Raw genomic sequence first — 23,343 nt, 5'->3', positions numbered from 1 at the left:
AAGCCTCAGTAAGCCCCTTATTGCTCTCTGGCAGTCCTGGTACATTTTCCTGGCCCATTCAGTGTCTTATTCCTTCTCCTCTTTCTTCAAACCACTCATATTTCTTCCTCTATTTTTACTTTCCAAAAATAGAAGTCATCTGAAGAGAACTTTCACAAACTCTCACCACCATATCCACCCAGGCTGGAGTGCAGTGGCATGATCTTGGCTCATTGCAACCTCCGCCTTTTTGGTTCAAGTGATTCTTGTGCCTCAGCCTCCTGAGTAGCTGGGATTACAGTCACCCGCCACTACACCTGGCTGTATAATTCCCTCTTGTTATTGTACTTACAAATGCTCTACTTGACCGGTAAATCCCATTCTCCCTCAGTTATTCATGAACATTTTTACAGTTCTCCCCCTCCTCATGCAGCATCAAATTTTCTTCTCTATTAAAACATTTTCATCAATGAATAAGCATGCTCTAATTTATTCTGTCTTAAAAAAATAGACTCTCTCCTGAATCTGCTTCTCCATCTAGCTACTATATTTCTTTGCTCCCCTTTACAGTGAAAAGCCTTGAAAGAAGGCTTGAAAGAAGGCTTTTCACTGTACTTAATTTTTCTGGTTCTTCTTTTCCCATTCTCTTATAAACCCTCTCCATGCAGTCTTTGGCCCCACTGTACTGCTGTTGTCAAGATCAGTGAACACCTCCATGTTCCTAAATTGAAAGGTTAGATCTTAATTATCATCTTAGCTACACATCACTAGGATTTGACATAGTTGATTAGTCTGCTTTTGAAATATCCCCTTGATTTGACATCCTGGATTTCTTCACTCTATACTGGCTGCTTGTTTGACTACTCCGGAGCAGAGTCTTCAGGTCTTGTGGTATCCAGGATCACTCCCTTAGTTAATTAATTTCATTATATGCCGACAACTTCTGATTTACACATCTAGCCCATAACTTTTTCCTAAACTCTAGGCTTACATATCCACTGCCAACTTGACATCTTTACTTGGGTGTCTAATATGATTCTCAATCCTAACATGTCCACAACTGAACTTTTGATCTTCCCACTCAAATCCAAACCTCCTACAGTCTTCCTCGTTTCATTAACTGGCAACTCAGTCTCTCTTTTTTTTTTTTTTTTTTTTTTTTTGAGATGAAGTCTCACTCTGTCACCCAGGCTGGAGTGCAGTGGCATGATCTTGGCCCACTGCAACCTCCACCTCCTGAGTTCCAGTGATTCTCCTGCTTCAGCCTTCCGAGTAGCCGGGACTACAGGTATGCGCCACCATGCCTGGCTAATTTTTGTCTTTTTTTGGTAGAGATGGAGTTTCACCATCTTGGCCAGGCTGGTCTTGATCTCCTGACCTCTTGATCTGCCCGCCTCGGCCTCCTAAAGTGCTGGGATTACAGGCATGAGCCACCACACCCGGCGGCAACTCAGTCTTTTTATGTGCTCTGGGAAATAAGTGTTACCCTTGCCTCCTTTCTTCTCTTATACCCTACATCGAGTCTAACAGCTTATCCATTTTATAACTTCAGCACTTATCTGGAATCTGAATACATCTTTCACAGTGTTTGGTCTAGTCCATGCTACGATCATCTGTGAAATAATAGCATTTCTGATGATGGAAATAACCTCCTTTCTAGTCTCCCTACTTTTGTCTTATATCCCTTCCCCTTCTCCACACGTGTCTGTTCCTAAATTGCAACCAGAGTGATTCTTTAAAAACATAAGTCAGGGCCAGGCATTGTGGCTCATGCCTGTAATCCCAGCATTTTGGGAGGCTGAGGTGGGAGGATCGCTTGAGGTCAGGAATTTGATATCAGCCTGGGTAACAAAGTTGAGACCTTATCTCTACTAAAAATAAAACAAACAAAACATAAGATAAGTACACACATAAGACAGATCATGTGTCTATTTCCCTAAACCTTCTAGTGGCTTCCCAACTTGGACCATAAAATAGGACCAAAATCCTAACGATGACCAACAAAGTTCTATACCAGTGCTATCCAATAGAAAAATGCAAGCCACATATGTAATTTAAAATTTTCTAGCAGCGAAGCTATCTAAAGTAAAAAGGAAACAAGTGAAGTTGATTTTAATGTTATTTAAACCAGCAAAGCAAAATATTATTTTAACATATCTGTGTAATAAGTTATTAATGAAATTTGTTTCAAAAATAGCAAGTCTTCAACATCTGATGTGTAGTTTATGCAATTTGGATGCTAAATTTTTATTGGAAATACTGGATTCATATTTAGGTGTCATAAAGTTTATAGTTGAAAATGTAGACTCATATACCCAAGTAGTTCCAAATCATTCTTAAAAGTTTTAAAATAACTGAATCCAGTATTGGTTTCTTAATTTTAATTAAAGTTTAAAATATAAACAAAATTCACTTCCTAGCCATATTTCAAATTTCAAATGCCATATGAGGCTAGAGGCTGGCTTACTGGACAGTACAGCTCTTTACCATCTGGCCCCTGTTCTCTGCCTCATCTCCTGCTGCTCTCTCCTTTGCTCATTCTGCTCCAGCTATAATGGCCTCGTATTCTTTGATTATGGCAGATACTTCTCATTTTAGGGCATTTGAATTTGCTGTTCTTTTTGCCTTGAAGCTCTACCCCTAGATGGGTGCACAGTCTGCTCCTTCACCTTCTTCAGGACTTCACTCAAATGTCACCTTTTTAGATGTTCTTTCTCTTACCAACCCATTTAATATCTGTACAAATTGCCTTCTCTCCCTGCCTCTTGGATTTCTAGGCTGCCTTCTGAAAGAAGAGAGAAGAGGACTGGGAGGGGAGAGGTGACCTGATCTACAAGGGAAAGCAGTGAAATATCAGAATTGTCCTATACAGATAAATGAATATGTTAGACAAAAGCGTAGAGTAAGATAAGGTTGAATAAGTGATCATATCCCTTTAGCTTCCTTGCTGTCTGAGCAACTTATATGATTATTTTTGTGTATACATGACAACCCTTTCAGATATTAAGCTTCTTAAATGCGAAGCTCTGCCTTAATGTCCTCTTACACCTTCTTTGGCATCTAGCATGTAACTTTGACCAAAAGGCAATGTGAATATCCAATTACGGGCCACCTAGTGGTTAGCTTTTTGTGTTTTACATCCTGTGGTTGCCTCTGTATCCTCTGTTCTTTTCAGTGCCAGCAACTAGTATACTTGCTGATTGTTTTCTTGTGTTGGCTTCGCATGCCCTATGGCAATAATTGTGACATTGATTCTTTCTTTCCTTGTCCATCCTGGTACACTCTTCCTCATTTTCCAAAGCCAGTTCTTGAAAGAAGCCTTCCCTGATTCCCCTGGTTTACAGACGTCCTCCCCAGTGCCGCTTTTGTGTCGTGTATACTATAATTCTTATATCCTTATAGGAAAATCATCATTTAAGCATAGTAACAAGAGAATATGAGTTCTTGAGAACAGGGACTGTGCTTTACTAAATTTTTCTTTATTAAAGATAAATTTATTTTTAATGGTTTCCTTTATTTTTAATGGTTTCCTCGGTGCATGTTATATTGAACGAACCAGGCACAGCAGCAAAAGAATTGCTATTAATGGGGGAAATTTATGTTAAGATACACATCATTGAGAGGTAAGAGATGTAGAGCTATAGAGAGTAAAGGTAGAGAGAACAGTAAAATCAAAATCAGTCTCTGGATAGGAGGGTCTGAGATACTTAGAACTTTTACTATGTCAGAAAGCCAGGAAAACATATACTCAAATGGAGTGGCAAAACTTACCTGTTCATATTATAGTAGTGCTTTTTTCAGTTCTCCTCTAGCTTTTGCTCTTCATATATTGTTTCTTGATATGTTTGTACAGTTATTTGTGTCCTTACTATACATTTGATGATCTGACAAATGAGTAAAGATCATGAGATGCCCCATTTGTAAACTGAGGGATTGGGCAGATTATTGTTGAGAGTCCTTCTAACTCTGTGAGTCTGTTATTTTGAGGAAAACAGATTCTGTTAGCAGGTGCTTTAATGGTACCCTGGTGGGCACAAGAATTTTCATCACTTTTGCCTCTACTGTTTGTTCTTTATAAATGAAGTACATGCTAAAAGCAAGCATTTGAGCTGGATGTAGTGGCACACACCTGTAGTTAAGTTACTTGGGAGGCTGAGATGGGAGCTTGAGCCCAGGAGTTTGAGATGAGCCTGGGCAAGACCGCATCTCTCTCTCTCTCTCTTTTTTTTTTTTTTTTTAAAAGGCAGGTATTTGAATTGCCTTTGAGGATATTTTGGTAGCAAATTCAGAATATGAAAATATGTGTTGGCTGGGCACAGTGGCTCACGCCTGTAATCCCAGCACTTTGGGAGGCCGAGAAGGGCAGATCATGAGGTCAGGACTTCGAGACCAGCCTGGCCAACATGGTGAAACCCCATCTCTACTAAAAATACAAAAATTAGCCGGGTGTGGTGGCGCATGCCTGTAATCCCGGCTAATCAGGAGGCTGAGGCAGGAGAATTGCTTGAACCCGAGAGGTGAAGGTTGTATGTGAGCCAAGATCGTGCCGCTGCACTCTAGCCTGGGCAACAGAGCAAGACTGCCTCTCGGTGGAGGGGGGAAGAAAGTATGTGTTGACTTGGTTAACTATATTATCAGAAAACTACAGTTTGTGTAGTTGTCCAGAGTTATTTTTGGTGGCTCAAAAGTTTAAGCTGGCACTGTATCTTGGTAATTAACTCTTTTACTGATTTGGAGTTCTGAGTAAATTGGAAAAGTTATTTCTTCCTCCCTATAATAACTTATTGCTAACAGTGGGGGAGTATATAAAGATATTTCAGCAGACATCAGAAAAAAGAAGCAGGGGACAAAACTTTTTCTCTGGTTCTTAAATTTGGGTTCTTTGTTTTAAATAATGTTAAGCATCAAAAATTAAATATTAAAAAGGTGACCCTCCAAAATAAGTATTACAAGAAATAACACAATAGAAAAACTCCACAATACAAATGAAAAGGAGGTAAGTGTCTTCCCTTTGTACTCTTTCTAATTCTACCCACCCTTATCCAGTTCACTTGAGACAGCTTGGGTGGCCTACAGATCACTCTAATTCTTAATTGTTTTCCTTCACAGAAAGTGTGACAACTCCTTTATTTATTTTTACTTCTGCCTCCAGCAGTGAAGCTCCTCTATGTTAGTCTAAGGATTTCCTCTTGTACCTAGACTACCCCTTACAGACTATTTCATGAAGTCCTCACTTCCCTGGCTGAGAGCCAGATTTTGTCCTTTAGTGTGTACTAAATTACAGAAGTAATATTCCTGTTAATCATATGTATGTGACACCCAGCGGTTAGTGAAGAAACTTAGCTTGCTGCTAAGTGTATATGCTAACATATATGCCTAGGTCTTCTGTTGGCAAAACTTCAGGGCTCACCACAAAGGTCCCACTGTCTAGCTATGTGTTTAGTGAGAACTAGGTGTCTTCTTTCTTCTCTGTCTTACTGTTTATCTTTGTCATGAGCTTTTTTTCAGACTAATAAATTTACAAAAATATACTTAATATCTTCCTGATGATTCTTTTGAATGAAAAAAGTTATGTGCTTTGTAATTATGTTGATTTTCCAAGCTCTCCTGCTAGTTTTAAGACATAGTAAAATGTATACCATGGACATTCTTACTTTTGAAATTGGGCATTCTTAGAAGAAAAATATTGATCTTTGACATCTTGAACTAAACACTACAGTTTCCCATTATTTTGATACCTGAGAGAGAAAAGTCACCTGCTTAAGTATCCCATATCAGAAGGAGACAAAACTAAGTCTTTAATATAAATTTTAATGCATCTACCTTAAGTTACATTATCTAGTCACTTGATATTGTGGGTGATGCTGTGAATTTGTGATTTGCATGGCTTCAGATGTCATAATTTTTCCCCCCACTTTCTAGGAAGTAACAGCTAGCAGTCGCCACTATGTTGACAGGCTATTTGACCCTGATCCCCAGAAAGTTCTACAAGGTGTCATGTAAGTAGTATGTATTTAAGAGTCTATCAAAAAGTTGTTTGTTTTCATGTTTTAATCTGCCAAATATTTTAATTTTGAAAATACAGGGTTATACCGTTTTTCTTTCATTTGGCTTCTTGCTAGAAAGACTGCTTGACATTCATGACGTTTAATATTTTACTGTAAAGAATTGTCTTTTGAATAGTTGTTAACTGACATGGTTAGCTTCATTTTTTTGCAGAATGCTTGTTTCACATTAAAAAAAATGTTTTCTTTGGAGAATGCTTTTGCTTCTTTAATATCCACAAAAGCAGGAGAATAAGATTGATGGTCTTTCGTAATTGGAACGCAGTGAAAGAATAGACCAGTAGGGTTTTTTGTTTTGTTTTTGGTTAACTCATTAACTGTCACCAAGATTGAGTCTCCTGATGATGTTTTAAATTTAGAATTTAGAAAGCTGTCAGAAAATTTAAACTCTTAATAACCTTAATGCCTTTTTTTCTCCAAAATTTCATGTTTAATGAGAGGAAACATTTTTAAGCCACATACCAGAGGTAATTATGCTCTTAAAAAATTAAGAGAAGCAAATAGGATAAGGTTTCAGATTTATTCCCTTTCATTTGAGTTTCAGATTATCATACTCTTAGCACATTAGTTCTAAGAAGGAACGTCTAGACTAAGGCTCATCGTGGAGTTGGGAAATGTGAAGGATCCACAGGCCTGAACTGTGTCTGTGGGAAGAAAGACACAAAAAAGGGTCAAGATACATTTGGGTAATGGTGAGGGCACCAGTGAGGGAGGCCTCATTCTTTTTCTCTAATCCCATAAGCATTGTCAGCCAAATAGTACTTTAACTTGTGCTCAGCCATGGCAAGGCTAGGATGCTTTGTTTATACAAGTTTCTTCAGACTGCAGTTCTTAAAGCCTCTCTCCCCAAAGGCATTGTAGGCTTTGGAGTTGTGAATTTATAAAGGGAGGTAAGATAAAAGTGCTGTAAAACTGCTTGGCTATTCAAATTGAGCTGCAAGGGAAGGTGAGAAGCTGGTTAGGATCCACCCGAGATACTTGACAGTTTACTTTCACAGCCTCTCAGTTTATAAAAAACGGTGGTATTTCTAGTGTTCTCATTATGTTAACTTTGTCTTTGTCCCCTTAGGCAGGAGAGTTTATAATTATTTAATCACTCCTTTTTAGACTAGTTTAATTATTACCAGGAAGAATGGTTTATTAAATCCATGTATTAAATAAATCAGTTTGGGTTGTACCTACACACACAAGTTAGTCAAGGGGGCAGGTTTAACTTAACACTCTTCCTTAGACAGATACTCTCCACATGCAACCAGATAGCTCTGTATATAAATAATTCTAAATATTACTTAAAATTTCTCAATAAATGGTTGAAAGTGTTAGACTTATTAAGTGTTCAATAAATGGTATTAAAAGATGACATCACTGCTACCATGTTTAGGGGAAAGCTAAGTTTAGTAATCAAGGATTCTGTGTGATAGACTTGTAGAATTCTCTATCTGATAGGAGTAGCTGATTCGAATGTTGTCACTTTGAGAAATTTTTTACTTACCAAAGAACACTGTAGTTTTTCAAAAATTGATAAAATACGAAACGATAAAAGTGGGAAAGATAGAATTATGACCAAGCAGCTAAAATGTACTTTGATAGCCTTAGTGTCTTTTGAAAAACTACTAGTCTGAGACCTAATTAGCTGTCAGCTAGGCATAAAGAAATGTTTGTGTGAAGGAATGGTAGAGTAGAAAGAGCATGGGCTTTGGAGTTGGACAACAGTGGGTTGAATTCCTGATTCCGACATTTTCTAGTATGGTCCCTTTCTAGCTGTTTGCTTGGACAAGTTTTGTAATTTCATTGAGCCTCAATTTTATCATCTGTAAAGATAAGGTAACACTGCCTATATTGCCAGGTTCATGTGAGAATTAAATCAGAATTATAAAATTCAATGTCTGATACAATGTGGATCAGTTGGCACTTAGGTGGTTAGTTGTTATTAGCCCCAATTTAAAACAACTTAAAAAAGATAATTCTCCTCAAAGAAGAGAAAGGGGGAAAAAAACAGAGGAGACAGTTCAAACTAAAGTAGAAGAGAGAGGGGGACTAAAATTCCTGACTCAGACAGGAGAATGTGACTGATAACACATTCTAGTAAACGTGATTGCTACTAAGATACTAAAATCTGTTTATAGTTTGAAGGGGACAGATCACCCAATATTTTTTCACTTTATTTCAGAGTAATACTGATCTTATGGAGATATGTGTAGTGTGATTTGATAAAGCTTCGTTTTCTCCAGATAGAAATATTTATTCTTCATGACTTCTTTCTTGAACTTTGTCACTGTCTGAAAATTAATTGTACGTGGTCAAGAGAATGAAAAGTGAATTATTTTCAACATTATCTGTCTTTAATTTTTTTTTTTTTTTTTTTTTGAGGCGGAGTTTCACTCTTGTTGCCCAGGCTGGAGTGCGATGGCGCGATCTCGGCTCGCTGCAACCTCCATTTCCAGAGTTCAAGTGATTGTCCTGCCTCAGCCTCCCGAGTAGCTGGGATTACAGGCGCCCACCACCACGCTCGGCTAATTTTGTATTTTTAGTAGAGACCAGGTTTCTCCATATTGATCAGGCTGGTCTCAAACTCCTGATCTCAGGTGATCCACCTGCCACGGCCTCCCAAAGTACTGGGATTACAGACGTGAGCCACTGTGCCCAACCAAAGTAATCTTGTTTAATACAATATGTATAGAAAAAGGGAATGAAAATGATATTTAGGAAAAGAGAGTTGACCAATTTTTTGATTTTTATATACCTCACAGTCATCATCAAATCATACAGAGACCATTACTAGACCAAAATTGGTAGGTAGAAAGATGGGCACAGAGTATAAACAACCAAAGGTAGCCTATTAATTTTAGGGAAGGAAAAGGTAGAGGCTGAAATATCATTAAGTCCAAAATATTTAATTGAAGGGACATAAAATAATTGACAAAAATTGTAGCTTTGACTACAAGCTAACTAGAGTTTTATTTTTCTGCCTCTATTAAGTTTGATTTTTCTCAGTAAATGTTATGAACATATACGAGGCATGGTGGAAGGCATGTGTAGTAACAGTTGCTTGGGAGGCTGAGTCGGGAAGATTGCTTGAGCCTAGGAGTTCAAATCCTGCCTGGGCAACACAGTGAGACCCTATCTTGAAGACAGATAAGATTGTGAACATGTATAACATACTAGCAGGTAAAGCAAAATCAGATTAAAGATGAATAATGATTCTTCATCATAGTCTACAGCTAATCTACTAGCTGAGTTAGAGCTATAGCTCTACCCAAAATATGGGGAACTTCTTTGTAGATAGCTCACATCACAGTGGACCATTTTACCTAGTCAGTGAGTATGCCTTGTTGAAAAATAACATTAAGCATCAGAACTGCTTAATTTTCAATTGTTGAAGAATGCTGAATTACCTAGAGATAACTGATAGTAGCACAATAGTTAGCATAAACTTGAATGGTCCTGTTGTGTAAAAGGTTTGAATACAAAATCAGGTTCTTTTCTCTAAAAGAGCAAAATTCCATGTGCATAACTGAATAGGTGATCATTAAGTAAGGAGTAAGATACGAGCTGAAAGAAGAGGAAAGTCACTGTGTAGGTCATAAACTGTAGCCTTTGCAACTACAACAGAGAGTAGGTATGTCAGTTAAACTACCCTGCATTGCAAATTCTGAGCTTCCTGTAATATGGAGATCTGCATGTGACTTAAAAAATTGCAGGACCTTTTTTGGTGAAGTTATTATGGTATTGGTTCCACCATGTAAAATCTCATACTTGAAGAAGAAGAAGAACTGTTCATATGATTTTGTAAATCATGAGTGAAAGCTACTTAAACACTGTTTTTTTTTTTTTTAACATAACAAAATTAGAGCACTTGATCGGGTTTTCATGTTTGTGAATTTCAGTGAAAAGATTAACAGAGGCCAGGCATGGTGGCCCATGCCTGTAATCCCAGTACTGTGGGGAGGCCAAGGTGGGCGGATCACTTGAACCCAGCAGTTCCAGCTTGGACAACATGGTGAAACCCGTCTCTACAAAAATAAAAATTAAAAAATTGGCCGGCCATGGTGGTACATGCCTGTAGTCCCCACTACTTGCGAGGCTGAAGTAGGAGGATCCCTTGAGCCCAGGAGGTGGAGGTTGTTGCAGTGAGCCGAGATTATGCCACTGCACTCCAGCCTGTGTGACACAGTTGTTTTTGTTTTGTTTTAAAAAAAAAAAAAGGTTAGCAGATATCTCTACATGGCCCTTTGTTGATATTGCTATGTTGAAGAGCAAAAGTTGATATAAGCCAGTGTAGCTAGTTTGTAGTTTCAGAGTTTAATAGAATTAGAAAGCTTGACTAGACCTCTGGTGAATTCAGTCAGGCACTTGTGGAACCTGCAGAATCATGTGATTTTTTTTTTTTTTTTTTTTTCCCCCCACCAAGAATCCACTTCTAAAGTGTCTTCTGAAGCATTTTAATGTACTGATGATATGAGTTTATTTTGGTAATGATTATTTAATTCTCTTAGCTCCAGGAAATTTTGTATCTTTGGTTTCAGTAGAATATAGGCAGGTTCCATTTTCTTGGGTGAGCTAAAGATAAGAGTTCCCATAAAATGAATTTATAATTCCGTAAAATGAAGCCTTTGGGTTTTGAAAACTTTTAAGTTAAAGGGTTAAGTTTTAGAATAATTGAAAGTAAGTATTCCAAAAAAATCATTTAAAAATTTTCTCCTTCTAATACATTTAATCAGTTTGTTTTGTTTTGTTTTAAAAAAAAAAAAAGGTTAGCAGATATCTCTACATGGCCCTTTGTTGATATTGCTATGTTGAAGAGCAAAAGTTGATATAAGCCAGTGTAGCTAGTTTGTAGTTTCAGAGTTTAATAGAATTAGAAAGCTTGACTAGACCTCTGGTGAATTCAGTCAGGCACTTGTGGAACCTGCAGAATCATGTGATTTTTTTTTTTTTTTTTTTTTTCCCCCCACCAAGAATCCACTTCTAAAGTGTCTTCTGAAGCATTTTAATGTACTGATGATATGAGTTTATTTTGGTAATGATTATTTAATTCTCTTAGCTCCAGGAAATTTTGTATCTTTGGTTTCAGTAGAATATAGGCAGGTTCCATTTTCTTGGGTGAGCTAAAGATAAGAGTTCCCATAAAATGAATTTATAATTCCGTAAAATGAAGCCTTTGGGTTTTGAAAACTTTTAAGTTAAAGGGTTAAGTTTTAGAATAATTGAAAGTAAGTATTCCAAAAAAATCATTTAAAAATTTTCTCCTTCTAATACATTTAATCAGTTTGTTTTGTTTTGTTTTAAAAAAAAAAAAAGGTTAGCAGATATCTCTACATGGCCCTTTGTTGATATTGCTATGTTGAAGAGCAAAAGTTGATATAAGCCAGTGTAGCTAGTTTGTAGTTTCAGAGTTTAATAGAATTAGAAAGCTTGACTAGACCTCTGGTGAATTCAGTCAGGCACTTGTGGAACCTGCAGAATCATGTGATTTTTTTTTTTTTTTTTTTTTTCCCCCCACCAAGAATCCACTTCTAAAGTGTCTTCTGAAGCATTTTAATGTACTGATGATATGAGTTTATTTTGGTAATGATTATTTAATTCTCTTAGCTCCAGGAAATTTTGTATCTTTGGTTTCAGTAGAATATAGGCAGGTTCCATTTTCTTGGGTGAGCTAAAGATAAGAGTTCCCATAAAATGAATTTATAATTCCGTAAAATGAAGCCTTTGGGTTTTGAAAACTTTTAAGTTAAAGGGTTAAGTTTTAGAATAATTGAAAGTAAGTATTCCAAAAAAATCATTTAAAAATTTTCTCCTTCTAATACATTTAATCAGTTTGTTTTGTTTTGTTTTGAGATGGAGTCTCGCTCTGTCACCCAGGCTGGAGTGCAGCAACGTGATCTGAACTCACTGCAACCTCTGCCTCCTGGGTTCAAGCAATTCTGCCTCAGCTTCCTGAGTAGCTGGGATTACAGGTGCCCGCCACCATGCACAACTAATTTTTGTATTTTTAGTAGAGACAGGGTTTCGCCCTGTTAGCCAGGCGGGGCTGTTCTCGAACTCCTGACCTCAAGTGATCCTCCTACCTCAGCCTCTCAAAGTGTTGGGATTACTGTGCCCCCCAGGCTTAATCAGTTATTTTTGAGGGTTATGGGTAAACATACACGAAAGTGACCTTAATACCAAATGTGATAGAGTGATCTGCATCTTACTTGTTTAAAACTATATATTCTGAGACAGAATTTGGTCAGAGAATTCGGTAGGCAGGATTATCCAGGAATGATTAAATCAAATTGATGTAATCTTTTCTTGCAGACAGATAAGCTGTTTGTATACACATGTCTATGTGATACTAACTTTGAACATCAATACTATATATTTGTATGCATATGTGTATATATCTTTTCTTTTCTTTTTTTTTTTTTTGAGACAGTCTCACTCTGTCACTCAGGCTAGAGTGCAGTGGCGTGGTCGCGACTCAATGCAACCTCTGCCTCCTGTGTTCAAGTGATTCTCCTGCCTCAGCCTCCTGAGTAGGTGGGACTGCATGCACGTGCCACCACGCTCAGCTAATTTTTTGTGTTTTTAGTAGAGACGGGGTTTCGCTGTGTTAACCAGGATGGTCTCGATCTCCTGACCTCATGATCCACCCGCCTCGGCCTCCCAAAGTGCTGAGATTATAAGCATGAGCCACCGTGCCCGGCGTATATATCTTTTCAAATGTATAAAGCACTTAACGGTATGCTGCCATATTGTTCCATACTGTTCTGACACATTTTTTATGTTCTTTGGAATGATTAATTATATTTAAAGTGTTAATATCTACCAAAATATTTTGGTAGATTTTACTCTTCATTTTTGGAGAATGTAAGGTGATTTGTAATCATATATTGATAAAACAGAGTTAAATATATTAAATATCCTAATTTTGGAGCCAGCCTTTAATTTTCAAAATTATGTATTCACTTGTCATTAAGAAACCATAAAATGCTATGGAAAGAAGATTAAATATTTACAGTAAACTTTTCATGGTGTTTTTAAAATTTTTTTTTTTTTGAGATGGAGTCTTGCTCTGTCATCCAGGCTGTAGTGCAGTGGTGCAATCTCGGCTCACTGCAACCTCTGCCTCCCAGGTTCAAGCAGTTCTCCTGCTTCAGCCTCCTGAGTAGCTGGGATTACAGGTGCACGCTACCATGCCTGGCTAATTTTTTTTTTTTTTTTTTTTTAGTAGAGGTAGGGTTTCATTATGTTGGCCAAGCTGCTCTTGAACTCCTGACCTTGTGATCCGCCTGCCTCAGCCTTCCAAAGTGCTGCTTTTCATGGTTTTATACAGATCAGACCTGTATCTGAAACTACATATATTCCAAAAATCTACATCACAGAGTAATTTGTTTGTAAGAATGAACTAAATTACACTCAATTCTGTTTTTTCAGTTTATACATGTAGTTGATATTCAGTAAATGCCTAAGTTGATTTGAGCTGAATTTTGCTATAAATTTTCCAAGTGCCTCTTGAATCAAAGTCTTATGATAAAAATAACTTTAATTTGAATAATAGATCGTCATTAGCTAATTCCTAAAATTGGCAATTCAGTAATGACAATGGAATTAATTGTCATATAACTTTAGTTGGAATATGAATATACCTCATTCCTTAACCATGTATAATAGAAAGGTTACCATACTTGGATATCTGGATGTTAATTCTCCAAAAAATGTCATGATAATTACAATTATAGGGACAGAGCAGTGTGTGTGTTTGTGATTCTCACAGTCCAAACAATGTAAGTTGTTTACTGTGTTGCCCTTATTCTAGTTACCCACAAATATGTCTTTTTTTTTCTTATTTTACAAATGAATGTTTTATAAACAGCGAGTTTTCATAAGTAGATTAAACTTCATACTCAGATTATAGTTTTCCATATCCAGTGTGGTTTTGGGCTACTTTATACTAGTTAGACCAGAAGTAAATATAGAGTGTTCCAAATATGAAGCAGAAAAGAGCTGCTTCAGGTACATGAAAAGTAATACTGATTCAAAATGAAAATATAGTCATGCACTACGCAATGATGTTTCAGTTAAAGACAGTTAAAGTCAGTGAGCCGGTAAGAATATAATACTGTATTTTTGTATTTAAATATGCTTAGATACACATTACCTACCATTGTGTTACAATTGCCTGTATTATTCAGTACGGTAACATGTTGTACATGTTTGCAGCCTACGAGCAGTAAACTATACCATATAGTCTAAGTGTGTAGTAGGCTATACCATCTAGTTGGTGTAAGTATACCCTATGATGTTCACACAAGGACAAAGTTGCCTAATGATGCATTTCTCGGAACATATCCCCGTCGTCAAACAACATGTCCTCGTCGTTAAGCAAAGCATGACTGTAATTGATTTTTAGCTTGGGTCTCCAGTCTTCAATACTTTTAAAGATAATTTTGTTTTTAGGTGATATTAGGCTTTCAGTTAAAATGTATGCTATTTTTGACTGTTTAGAAATAAATGTATTATACTTGATTGACTGAAATTGTTTTTCCAGCAGGTCTAGATCCTTTTTTTTTTTTTTTTTTTACTTTTTCTGTAATTTTAATAGCAACTTAAAGCGCTTTTTCTCTTGGTTTTCATCACCCTTATAATGCTCTAATTTAGCTGTGGTAGGCACTGTACGTTTTAATATTCAAGTCCTTTTTCTCTGCCACACTAAAAATCTCTTTGAGAGCAAAGAAGGTAGAAAGCTTAACCTCCATGTAAATGTGGGAGCTTATCAAGTCCATTTATTAGCATGCAAATTTAAGATTCTAGGCAGATTTTAGCTGAAAATCTTTCTCAACAAGTGCATGTTTGTAACATCTTAATATTGACTTCTTTTCTCCCACTCCCGAAAAATGGGATATCCCCAAGGCTTATTTATTTTTATCTCACCTCAAAGATAATTCAGTGTGTACAAAGTCAGAATCAATCCTTGTCTTGTTAAGAGATTTCTTCTCTAAGCTTTCTGTTGTTTCCTGCACCCATGTGCCCAGACATGAAGTAGTCACTCAAGACATGTCACGTAACACATTTCTGTACCTATTAAATCATCTTGTTAACTGCTTCCTCAAAATGACCTTTGTATTAATGATTCCGTTGGCTGCTCCACTAGTCAGTTTTGTATAACTAGATACCTAGATGGATTGATTAATTACTTCAACAAACATTTATTGACTGCCTGCCTAGTACCAAGCATTGTGCTAGTATGGGGGTATATAAAGGTGAATAATGTAGTCAGTGCTCTGGAGGGTCCAAAAATCTAATGAGATAGTCAAATAACTAAAGAGACCATCCATGATAGTTTACCTGGTGAATGCTATTTTAAAGATAAAAATAGGAGGTCTGGAGATCACAAGGGGGGCATCAGCCACTTAATTGTCCCTCTTAACTAGTATTATAAGCCTTCCAATCCATTTCACATTCAGCTTATTTTCCTTATTCACTGCTTCCTTCATGTCCCTTCTGTGATCAGAAATATGATTGCTCTTTAATCCATCTCCCTTTAGTTTGTCTCATCTCCCTATCACTTTTCTAACTTTATGTTCCATGCCACCCTAAAGCGAACTTGTTTTTCAATTCAGGCTCCTTGTAGTGCCCCAGGAACATGCCATTTTCATTTCCAATATGGTCTTGTATGAACGATTTCTCCTTTTGCCCTCCCATCTGCTTATCCAAGTTCTATTTTCTAAGGTTTATCTTAGTTCTTAACCATTGCTCAAAACCTTTTAAGCTTATTGAGCATCTACTTTTCTTGACGTTATAAACACTCAGTTTATAATTTAGTACTGACTTATATTGATAGTGTTGTTTTTGCCACTCCAAGGATATTGTGAACTCCTCAGACCAGGCATCCCATTGTGTGATACTTTCATATGCTTCATAGAGACTAGCACAATGCTGAGCTCAAAAACTAGTTGTTGAATTTCAGTAGAAGTAAGTAGAGCATTTTCCCCAACATTAAAAGTTGGTGGGCATGAGATGACATTCTTTTGGTCTGCTGGGAAAAGGGTGTCTGACTAAAAGTTAGAAACACTTTTGTTTTGTATAAAAATGTAACATTAGGCCGGGCGTGGTGGCTCAAGCCTGTAATCCCAGCACTTTGGGAGGCCGAGACGGGTGGATCACGAGGTCAGGAGATCGAGACCATCCTGGCTAACACAGTGAAACCCCATCTCTACTAAAAAAAAAAAAATACAAAAAACTAGCCGGGGGAGGTGGCGGGCGCCTGTAGTCCCAGCTACTCGGGAGGCTGAGGCAGGAGAATGGCGTGAACCCGGGAGGCGGAGCTTGCAATGAGCTGAGATCTGGCCACTGCACTCCAGCCTGGGCGACAGAGCAAGACTCCGTCTCAGAAAAAAAAAAAAAAAAGTAACATTAAAACACAGAAGGAAAAAGAAAATGAATTTACTGAATTCATTTGTCTTTTCCATTGGTTCGTTGTCAATGCCTGATGTCCTGGTGGTAATGGAAAAAACAGTTGGCATGAAAGACATGGGTTGAGACTGTCTCTGTCATTTAATATTGGGTTCTGAAAAACCCCAATCCTGAGTTGTAACTTTCTCCTCTGTAAAATGGAGTTAATATTACTCAAGGTTATGATGAAGATGAAATTAAGTAGTGGATATGGAATGCTTTGTAAATTTGAAGTAATATAGAAATCTGGGATAGTATTGTGTTCCCATCTTGGACGATAGCTGTGAATTTGCATTTTACAAAAATAATGGATATCTAGAATCACTGTAATTAATGATCTGCTGACAGTAACTTCTCCGATATTTCCAGGTGAGATTGGCTTTCTTGCCTCTCAAGAGGAGATAGACTTTTATCTTAACAAAGTGATGATTGTATTATGAGAGAGGGCAACTAGGAGGGACACCTAACCCTGACCTGGGGGTTTCAGGGCATGCTTCCTGGAGGAAGTGACACTCAGACCTGAAGGATGAGTAAAGCTAGCCAGAGCAAAGTATGAGGGAGGGGATAAGGAGATGACAGAGAAGGAATAACTGCACTCTGGGAACTGAAAGAAGTTTCATCTAGATGGCTGAATGTTGTCATCTGAAATTGATTCCTTAATCCTGTTAATTAATCCTTTTGATTTTAATTCTTCATAGAAGTGATCTACTAGCATTCCTTTAGAGCAACAATTGAATAGAATTTAATAACATCTTTTTTCCTTATCTAGCACAGGTATATTTACTTACTAAAACCAGAGCGAGAATCTTTTTCTTTAGACATTGTTCCATTTTATTGTGTTCTCTTTAGGTGGCATTTCCTCTATTGCCATCAGTTACCTCCTTCATGTCCTTTTTGTAAAACTATTAAGAGAATTAGAAAATTTGGGTTGGAGGGGTTTTTGTTTGCTCTTGTCTATAAAAACATGGCATGGTTTCAGATGTTGGGAATGGGTTCATTTGGTAATGTTAGGGACCCCTCATTTCTGCTTAATTAAGAAGAATGGAGAGGAAAAACTGGAAATATTAGGGTTGGGAGTTCTGGAATAGAAAGCACTCAGAATGGCACTTAGCCTACACAGACTCTAGACGGGCTGGACAAATGAATGTACTGCATTTGTATAGGCAGAACACATTAAGAGAAAGGGAGATGATGAAATTAAACAACAAGCTGGTAGGTTAAGGTCCATATGCTGATGATTATGAACTAAAGCCTCTAAAGAAAACAGGCCTCCATGAAGATGCAGGAGCTTAGAAATACAATCTCTTACTATCTTTAACTTTGCTAATTGAGCCTTTGATATCATATAGTTTTATATTCATGTGTCAGAACTTGCTAACAACCTCAGTAAACTTCATTCAGTTCAGTCCCATAAACAACAACAAAAAAATTGCTACTTATTTCTTGAAAACCATATAGAAGATCTGAGGGATACTTTACAGAGGGATAGATCAGGCTTTGAAAAAAAGCCATACCTTCAGGCACTGAGCTAATGGAAGAAAAACCAGGCATTCTCAGTGTTTGGCTCGTAGGGAAAATCTGCTTTTAGCATATCCTAGTTGTTGCAGTATTTTTCTGCAATGATCAAAAAAGGCAATTGGAGACAAGGGTTAATTGTTACCAGGTTCTTTAATGCCAGTAAATATGATTGGTGTTAGAAATACATGCTGACGCTAACATTTATTTGTTGAATTTTTTTTTTTTTTTTGGAGATGGAGTCTCGCTCTGGCGCCCAGACTGGAGTGCAGTCTGATCTCTGCTCACTGTAACCTCCACCTCCCTGGCTGAAGTGATCCTCCCACCTTAGCCCCCCAAGTAGCTGGGACTACAAGTGCATGCCACCACAACTGGCTAATTTTTGTATTTGTAGAGATGGAGTTTTACCATGTTGTTCAGTCTGGTCTCAAACTCCTGAGTTCAAGCAATCTGCCTGCCTAGACCGCCCAAAGAGCTGAGATTACAGGTGTGAGTCAGCACGCCCAGTCGGGGAAGTATTTTTTAAAGATTTTATTAGTAGTACTGGGTTTATTTGGAGCTATTTATTTTTTCTCTACATTTCCTTTTGAACCAGCCACAAATTTGTGAGCCAATTGATCAGTGGTAGAGGTTCTCCTATTGTGGAATAGAGTTTTGATCCTGGTGAAGTATAGTGCTCTGTGTAGCTAGAATAAAAAATACCTGAATATCTGAGAAATGTAAAAGATTTTTTATTATTTTTTTAATGTCCTTAAGAGATAATTTTGCTTAAGCAAAAATAGTAACAATGTATTATGTTGTTTCTAAGCAATTTAAAAATATTATATAACAACAGCCCAAAAAATGAATGGGAAAATGGAAATATATATGCGAGGCTCTTAAAATACATATGCAATGGGCTAATATCACTTGAAGACTGACTGTGATAAATTAAAAGATGCATTGGAAAACAACAAAGGAGTACAGTTAGTAAGACAATAACGCAGATAAAATGAAATTATAAGAAATAAAATATAAAGACATCAAGAAAAAAAAGAAAAAAGTGAACAACGTGTGATCCTTGAAACAAGGAGATAATGTTCTGTGGGCTGTTTTTTGTTGTTGTTGTTTGTTTAACTCACTCCCTACTCCCAGAGCTGAGTGGGAAAGTGGCCTATATTCCTTTATATTCAAATAATTGGTAGGTACCCTTTTTAAAAGAACTCAATTCTGTACTGGAAGTCTTTTGCCAGTACTCAGGATATCTCTCACTTTCTACAATACTTGCCTGCTTTACAGCCCCCACGTTCACTCTGCACCTATCTCTATCCCTGCGTTAGTACTTTATGTGAAAAAAGGTTAGTGTTTTTACTTTGTCAAATCTGAGATATTGCATAATGAAGTAGAATGATCTTTGATTTTTTTCAGTGCTATCTCAACATACTTTATTTTTTTCCCCTTAATTCAGAGACATGAAAAATGCTGTAATTGGAAACAACAAGCAGAAAGCCAATCTCATTGTTTTAGGAGCTGTTCCAAGGTATGTTTGCTGTCTCACCCCTTTCTTGCCATTCATACTAATTTCTAATGTATTTCTTACTTTCAATAATAGAACCCATTTTTTCCTGTATTGTCTATTTAATTCTTAAAATAAATCCTATTTTTAAAAATAAGCGTAAGTATTTATACCATCTCTAAGGAAAAAAGTTATAAAGTAACAGAGAATGTAATAAGAAGTGAATGTGTTAATACTTTTTGGAAATTCAGGAAGACCTTTGACCTGATGATAAAAGGGTTTGTTAGGTACATAGGCAATGTACAGCAGCCTGATACTTTCTTCTCTATTTCCTTAGAGCCTTGGCAGTTTTTTGTGTGAGTGGTAATTTATTAAGAGTCTTTTTTTTTTTTTTTTTTGAGATGGAGTCTCGCTCTGCCGCCCAGGCTGGAGTGCTGTGGCCGGATCTCAGCTCACTGCAAGCTCCGCCTCCCGGGTTCACGCCATTCTCCTGCCTCAGCCTCCTGAGTAGCTGGGACTACAGGCGCCCGCCACCTCGCCCGGCTAATTTTTTTGTATTTTTTAGTAGAGACGGGGTTTCACTGTGTTCGCCAGGATGGTCTCGATCTCCTGACCTCGTGATCCGCCCGTCTCGGCCTCCCAAAGTGCTGGGATTACAGGCTTGAGCCACCGCGCCCGGCCTATGAAGAGTCTTAAGAGCTTTTTGAAGTTAAAGGAAAAAAACCCTGCTTGATTTTTAATCCAGTTTCATTTTAACTTCTGATTTTTACAATTTGCTGTTTTTTAAGTTAACGTAGGAAGTTTAGGAAGTTTAATTTCTTCTTTTGATGACCTAATAAGCTTCCTTTAGGCAGGCAATGACAGTTATATAACTTCCTCTTTACTTTTGCTCCTCAGAGCTAGTTTTCTGTGCAATTGCTGTTAGCTTTTCATTCAGAATTATTTATTATTTTGGGTTTTTTTTCTCCTTATTTTCTGGTTTTGAAACAGAATTAATGGTTTAAATGTTTTAACTCACCAACCTCAAATGTATACTTTAGTAACTGTAAAGATGTCAGCAGCCTTTCTTAGGAGATTTATGTTTGGTATATATAAATAGTACTTTATGGAGCATGAGGGTCCTATCTTAGAACATAAGGTAGATGGTTATAAGTGGAGAAAGGTTAGGGTTTGGGGAGTATTTGTCTGGCAAGCTGGGCTGGAGTGGAAATGAGAGGATCTCTTCATTTTCCAAATGAGAGAACTGGAGAAAGAAGAAATTTCCCTTGCTTGAGGAGCTGCACAAGGGCTCTGAATATTCCCTCTAGGCTCTGTCTTTACAAACTCTGCACCACTGCTCTGGATTCAGAGCAGTATCGTTCCTAGTTTGAATTTAAGATCTGGCAGCACATGGCATTTGAGAGTCTTCACATTTTGGAGACCCAACAGGAAGTGGTAGATGACATGGACTCTGATGATGCTGTTTCTACTTTTTATAAACCCTGAGAATATCATAGTTCTTGTTTTCAAAACATCTTCTAGATTTTTTTCCAGATGTTTCTTTAATTAGCAGATGAGATAAACAAATGACCATTCGATTCATATAAACTCATTCAACCATATTTTTAGTATGTGGACTGCACAGGCTTTTTTGGTCATATTGAGTCTTGTTTACATTTTTTAGTCTCTTTGTTTATTAAGTTCCTTCTTTTTAGATTGTTGTACTTGCTTCAGCAAGAAACCTCAAGCACAGAGCTGAAAACTGAATGTTCAGTGGTGTTGGGAAGTCTTGCTATGGGTACTGAAAACAATGTCAAGTCTCTACTGGACTGCCATATTATCCCTGCCTTATTGCAAGGTACGTAGGGAAGCCGTTTTTGCTCAAGTAAGGCTGAGAATCAGTTTGCAGTGCTTTAAATACTGGTTGAAAAGATTAGTCCTAAATCTAGTTTCTGTTAATAGGACTACTGTCCCCAGACCTGAAGTTTATTGAAGCTTGCCTCCGATGCCTGCGTACCATCTTCACCAGTCCTGTCACTCCAGAGGAGCTACTGTATACAGTGAGTTTTAGATGTATTTGAGACATTAGTTACATTTCACTAACAGCCTACTCCTAATTTGCTTAGCATTTTCAGACTCATCCTAACTGTGTTATGTAAAAAAGTCTCAGTTGGGCATGGTGGCTCACACCTGTAATCCCAGTGCTTTGGGAGGCTGAGGTGGGAGGATTGCTTGAGGCCAGGAGTTCAAGACAAACCAGAATGACATAACAAGACTCCATCTCTCTCTTTTTTTTTTTTTTTTTGAGTTGGAGTCTTGCTCTGTTGCCCAGGCTAGAGTGCAGTGGCACGATCTCGGCTCACTGCAACCTCCACTCCCCCCCAGGTTTAAGCAGTTCTCTGCTTCAGCCTCCGGAGTAGCTGGGATTACAGGTGTGTGCCACCATGTCCGGCTAATTTTTTGTATTTTTAGTAGAGATGGGGTTTCACCATCTTGGCCAGGCTGGTCTTGAACTCCTAACCTCATGATCCACCCGCCTCGGCCTCCCAAAGTGCTGGGATTACAGATGTGATCCACCATGCCTGGCAACAAGAGTCCATCTCTACAAGAAAAAAATAGAAATGAATTAGCCTGGTGCAATGGTGCATGCCTATAGTCCTAGCTACTCATGAGACGGCAGTGGAAGGATTGCGTGAGTCTAGGAGTTTGAGGTTATAGTAAGCTATGATGATGCCCCTGCACCTCAGCCTAGGTGACAGAGTGAAATCCTGTCACTAAAAATAAAAAATGATAAAAGTCTCAGCTGGGTATGGTGGCTCACGCCTGTAATCCTAGCAGTTTAGGAGTTCAAGGTGGATATATCAACTGAGGCCAGGAGTTCGAGACCAGCCTGGCCAACATGGTGAAACTCCCATTTCTATTAAAACTGCAAAAATTAACCGGGCATGGTGGCATATGCCTGCAACGCCAGCTTCTGGGGAGGCTGAGCCATGAAAATCACTTGAACCCAGGAGGAGATGTTGCAGTGATCTGAGATCACACCACCCTGCTTCGGCCTGGGTGACAAGGCAGACTCTGTCTCTAAATAAGTACATGAATAAAGTTCTTGCTTATTTCCAAATATCAGATGCTCTCAGCTTTGCAAGAAAGTGAAAGACAGTCTCAGACTTTGAGGAATTTACAAGCTATTTTTAAAAAGACCCATTTTTATCTCTCTATATGTAGAACTTAAGAGAAGTTTATTTTACGCTAGATGAATGATAGGGAGTTCAGCTGACTTTTAGCTGAAATCCAGCAGAGTAGGCTTTGCAGAGAAGCTAGAATTTAATCTGGGTTTTGAATAATGGATAAGACTTAGAGAAGTGGAGAGGAAGGCATGAGACACTGTGCTTGGCCCAAATTCTTTTCTTCTGGCTTTTTTTTTTTTTTGGAGACAGAGTCTCTCTCACCCAGGATGGAGTGCAGTGGAGGAATCTTGGCCCTGCAACCTCTGCCTCCTGAGTTCAAGTGATTCTCCTGCCTCAGCCTCCGAAAGTACTGGGATTACAGGCGTGTGAGCTACTGCGCCCGGCCTCTTCTAGCTATTTTTCAATATACGATAGATTATTGTAAATTACAGTCACTTTACATGGGGCTTTCTTACTGATAATTAGGCCAATATTTTTAAACACTCTTATTCACAGTTCACAGCAAGAAGCATATTTTCCCCTGCCTCACTATACATGTCAATTTGTATATGTGTGTGTGTATGTGTGCATGTATGTATGTGTATGTGAAAGAATCCTAAGACAAGTTTCATGACATATTTCCACAGATGCAATGCCCTTTGGTTTCTATGCTATCATTTTTCATTCTTTAAAAAAATGATGGTTGTGA

At 37.8% G+C, this 23,343-nt stretch overlaps 1 protein-coding gene across 8 annotated transcripts in view; it reads left to right on the top strand.

The window, feature by feature from the left end:
* ARMC8 (armadillo repeat containing 8) overlaps window positions 1–23,343 on the top strand; it is a 117,487-nt gene that overhangs the window by 18,104 nt on the left and 76,040 nt on the right. For 6 of the 8 annotated variants that reach the window (XM_033212541.1, XM_033212537.1, XM_033212534.1 and 3 more), the window contains 4 exons: window positions 5,902–5,978; window positions 19,441–19,512; window positions 21,183–21,325; window positions 21,430–21,527. In XM_033212541.1, coding sequence (XP_033068432.1) covers window positions 5,902–5,978; window positions 19,441–19,512; window positions 21,183–21,325; window positions 21,430–21,527 — 390 coding nt within the window. The remainder of the gene's footprint in view (window positions 1–5,901; window positions 5,979–19,440; window positions 19,513–21,182; window positions 21,326–21,429; window positions 21,528–23,343) is intronic. The other 2 variants (XM_033212539.1, XM_033212538.1) reach the window with 1 other exon arrangement.

The sequence above is a fragment of the Trachypithecus francoisi genome, unplaced genomic scaffold (genome assembly GCF_009764315.1).
Source record: "Trachypithecus francoisi isolate TF-2019V2 unplaced genomic scaffold, Tfra_2.0 Lachesis_group0, whole genome shotgun sequence".
Taxonomy (NCBI): domain Eukaryota; kingdom Metazoa; phylum Chordata; class Mammalia; order Primates; family Cercopithecidae; genus Trachypithecus; species Trachypithecus francoisi.
Note: the sequence above shows the minus strand (reverse complement) of the source record. Positions and strands in the feature narration are given on the sequence as shown.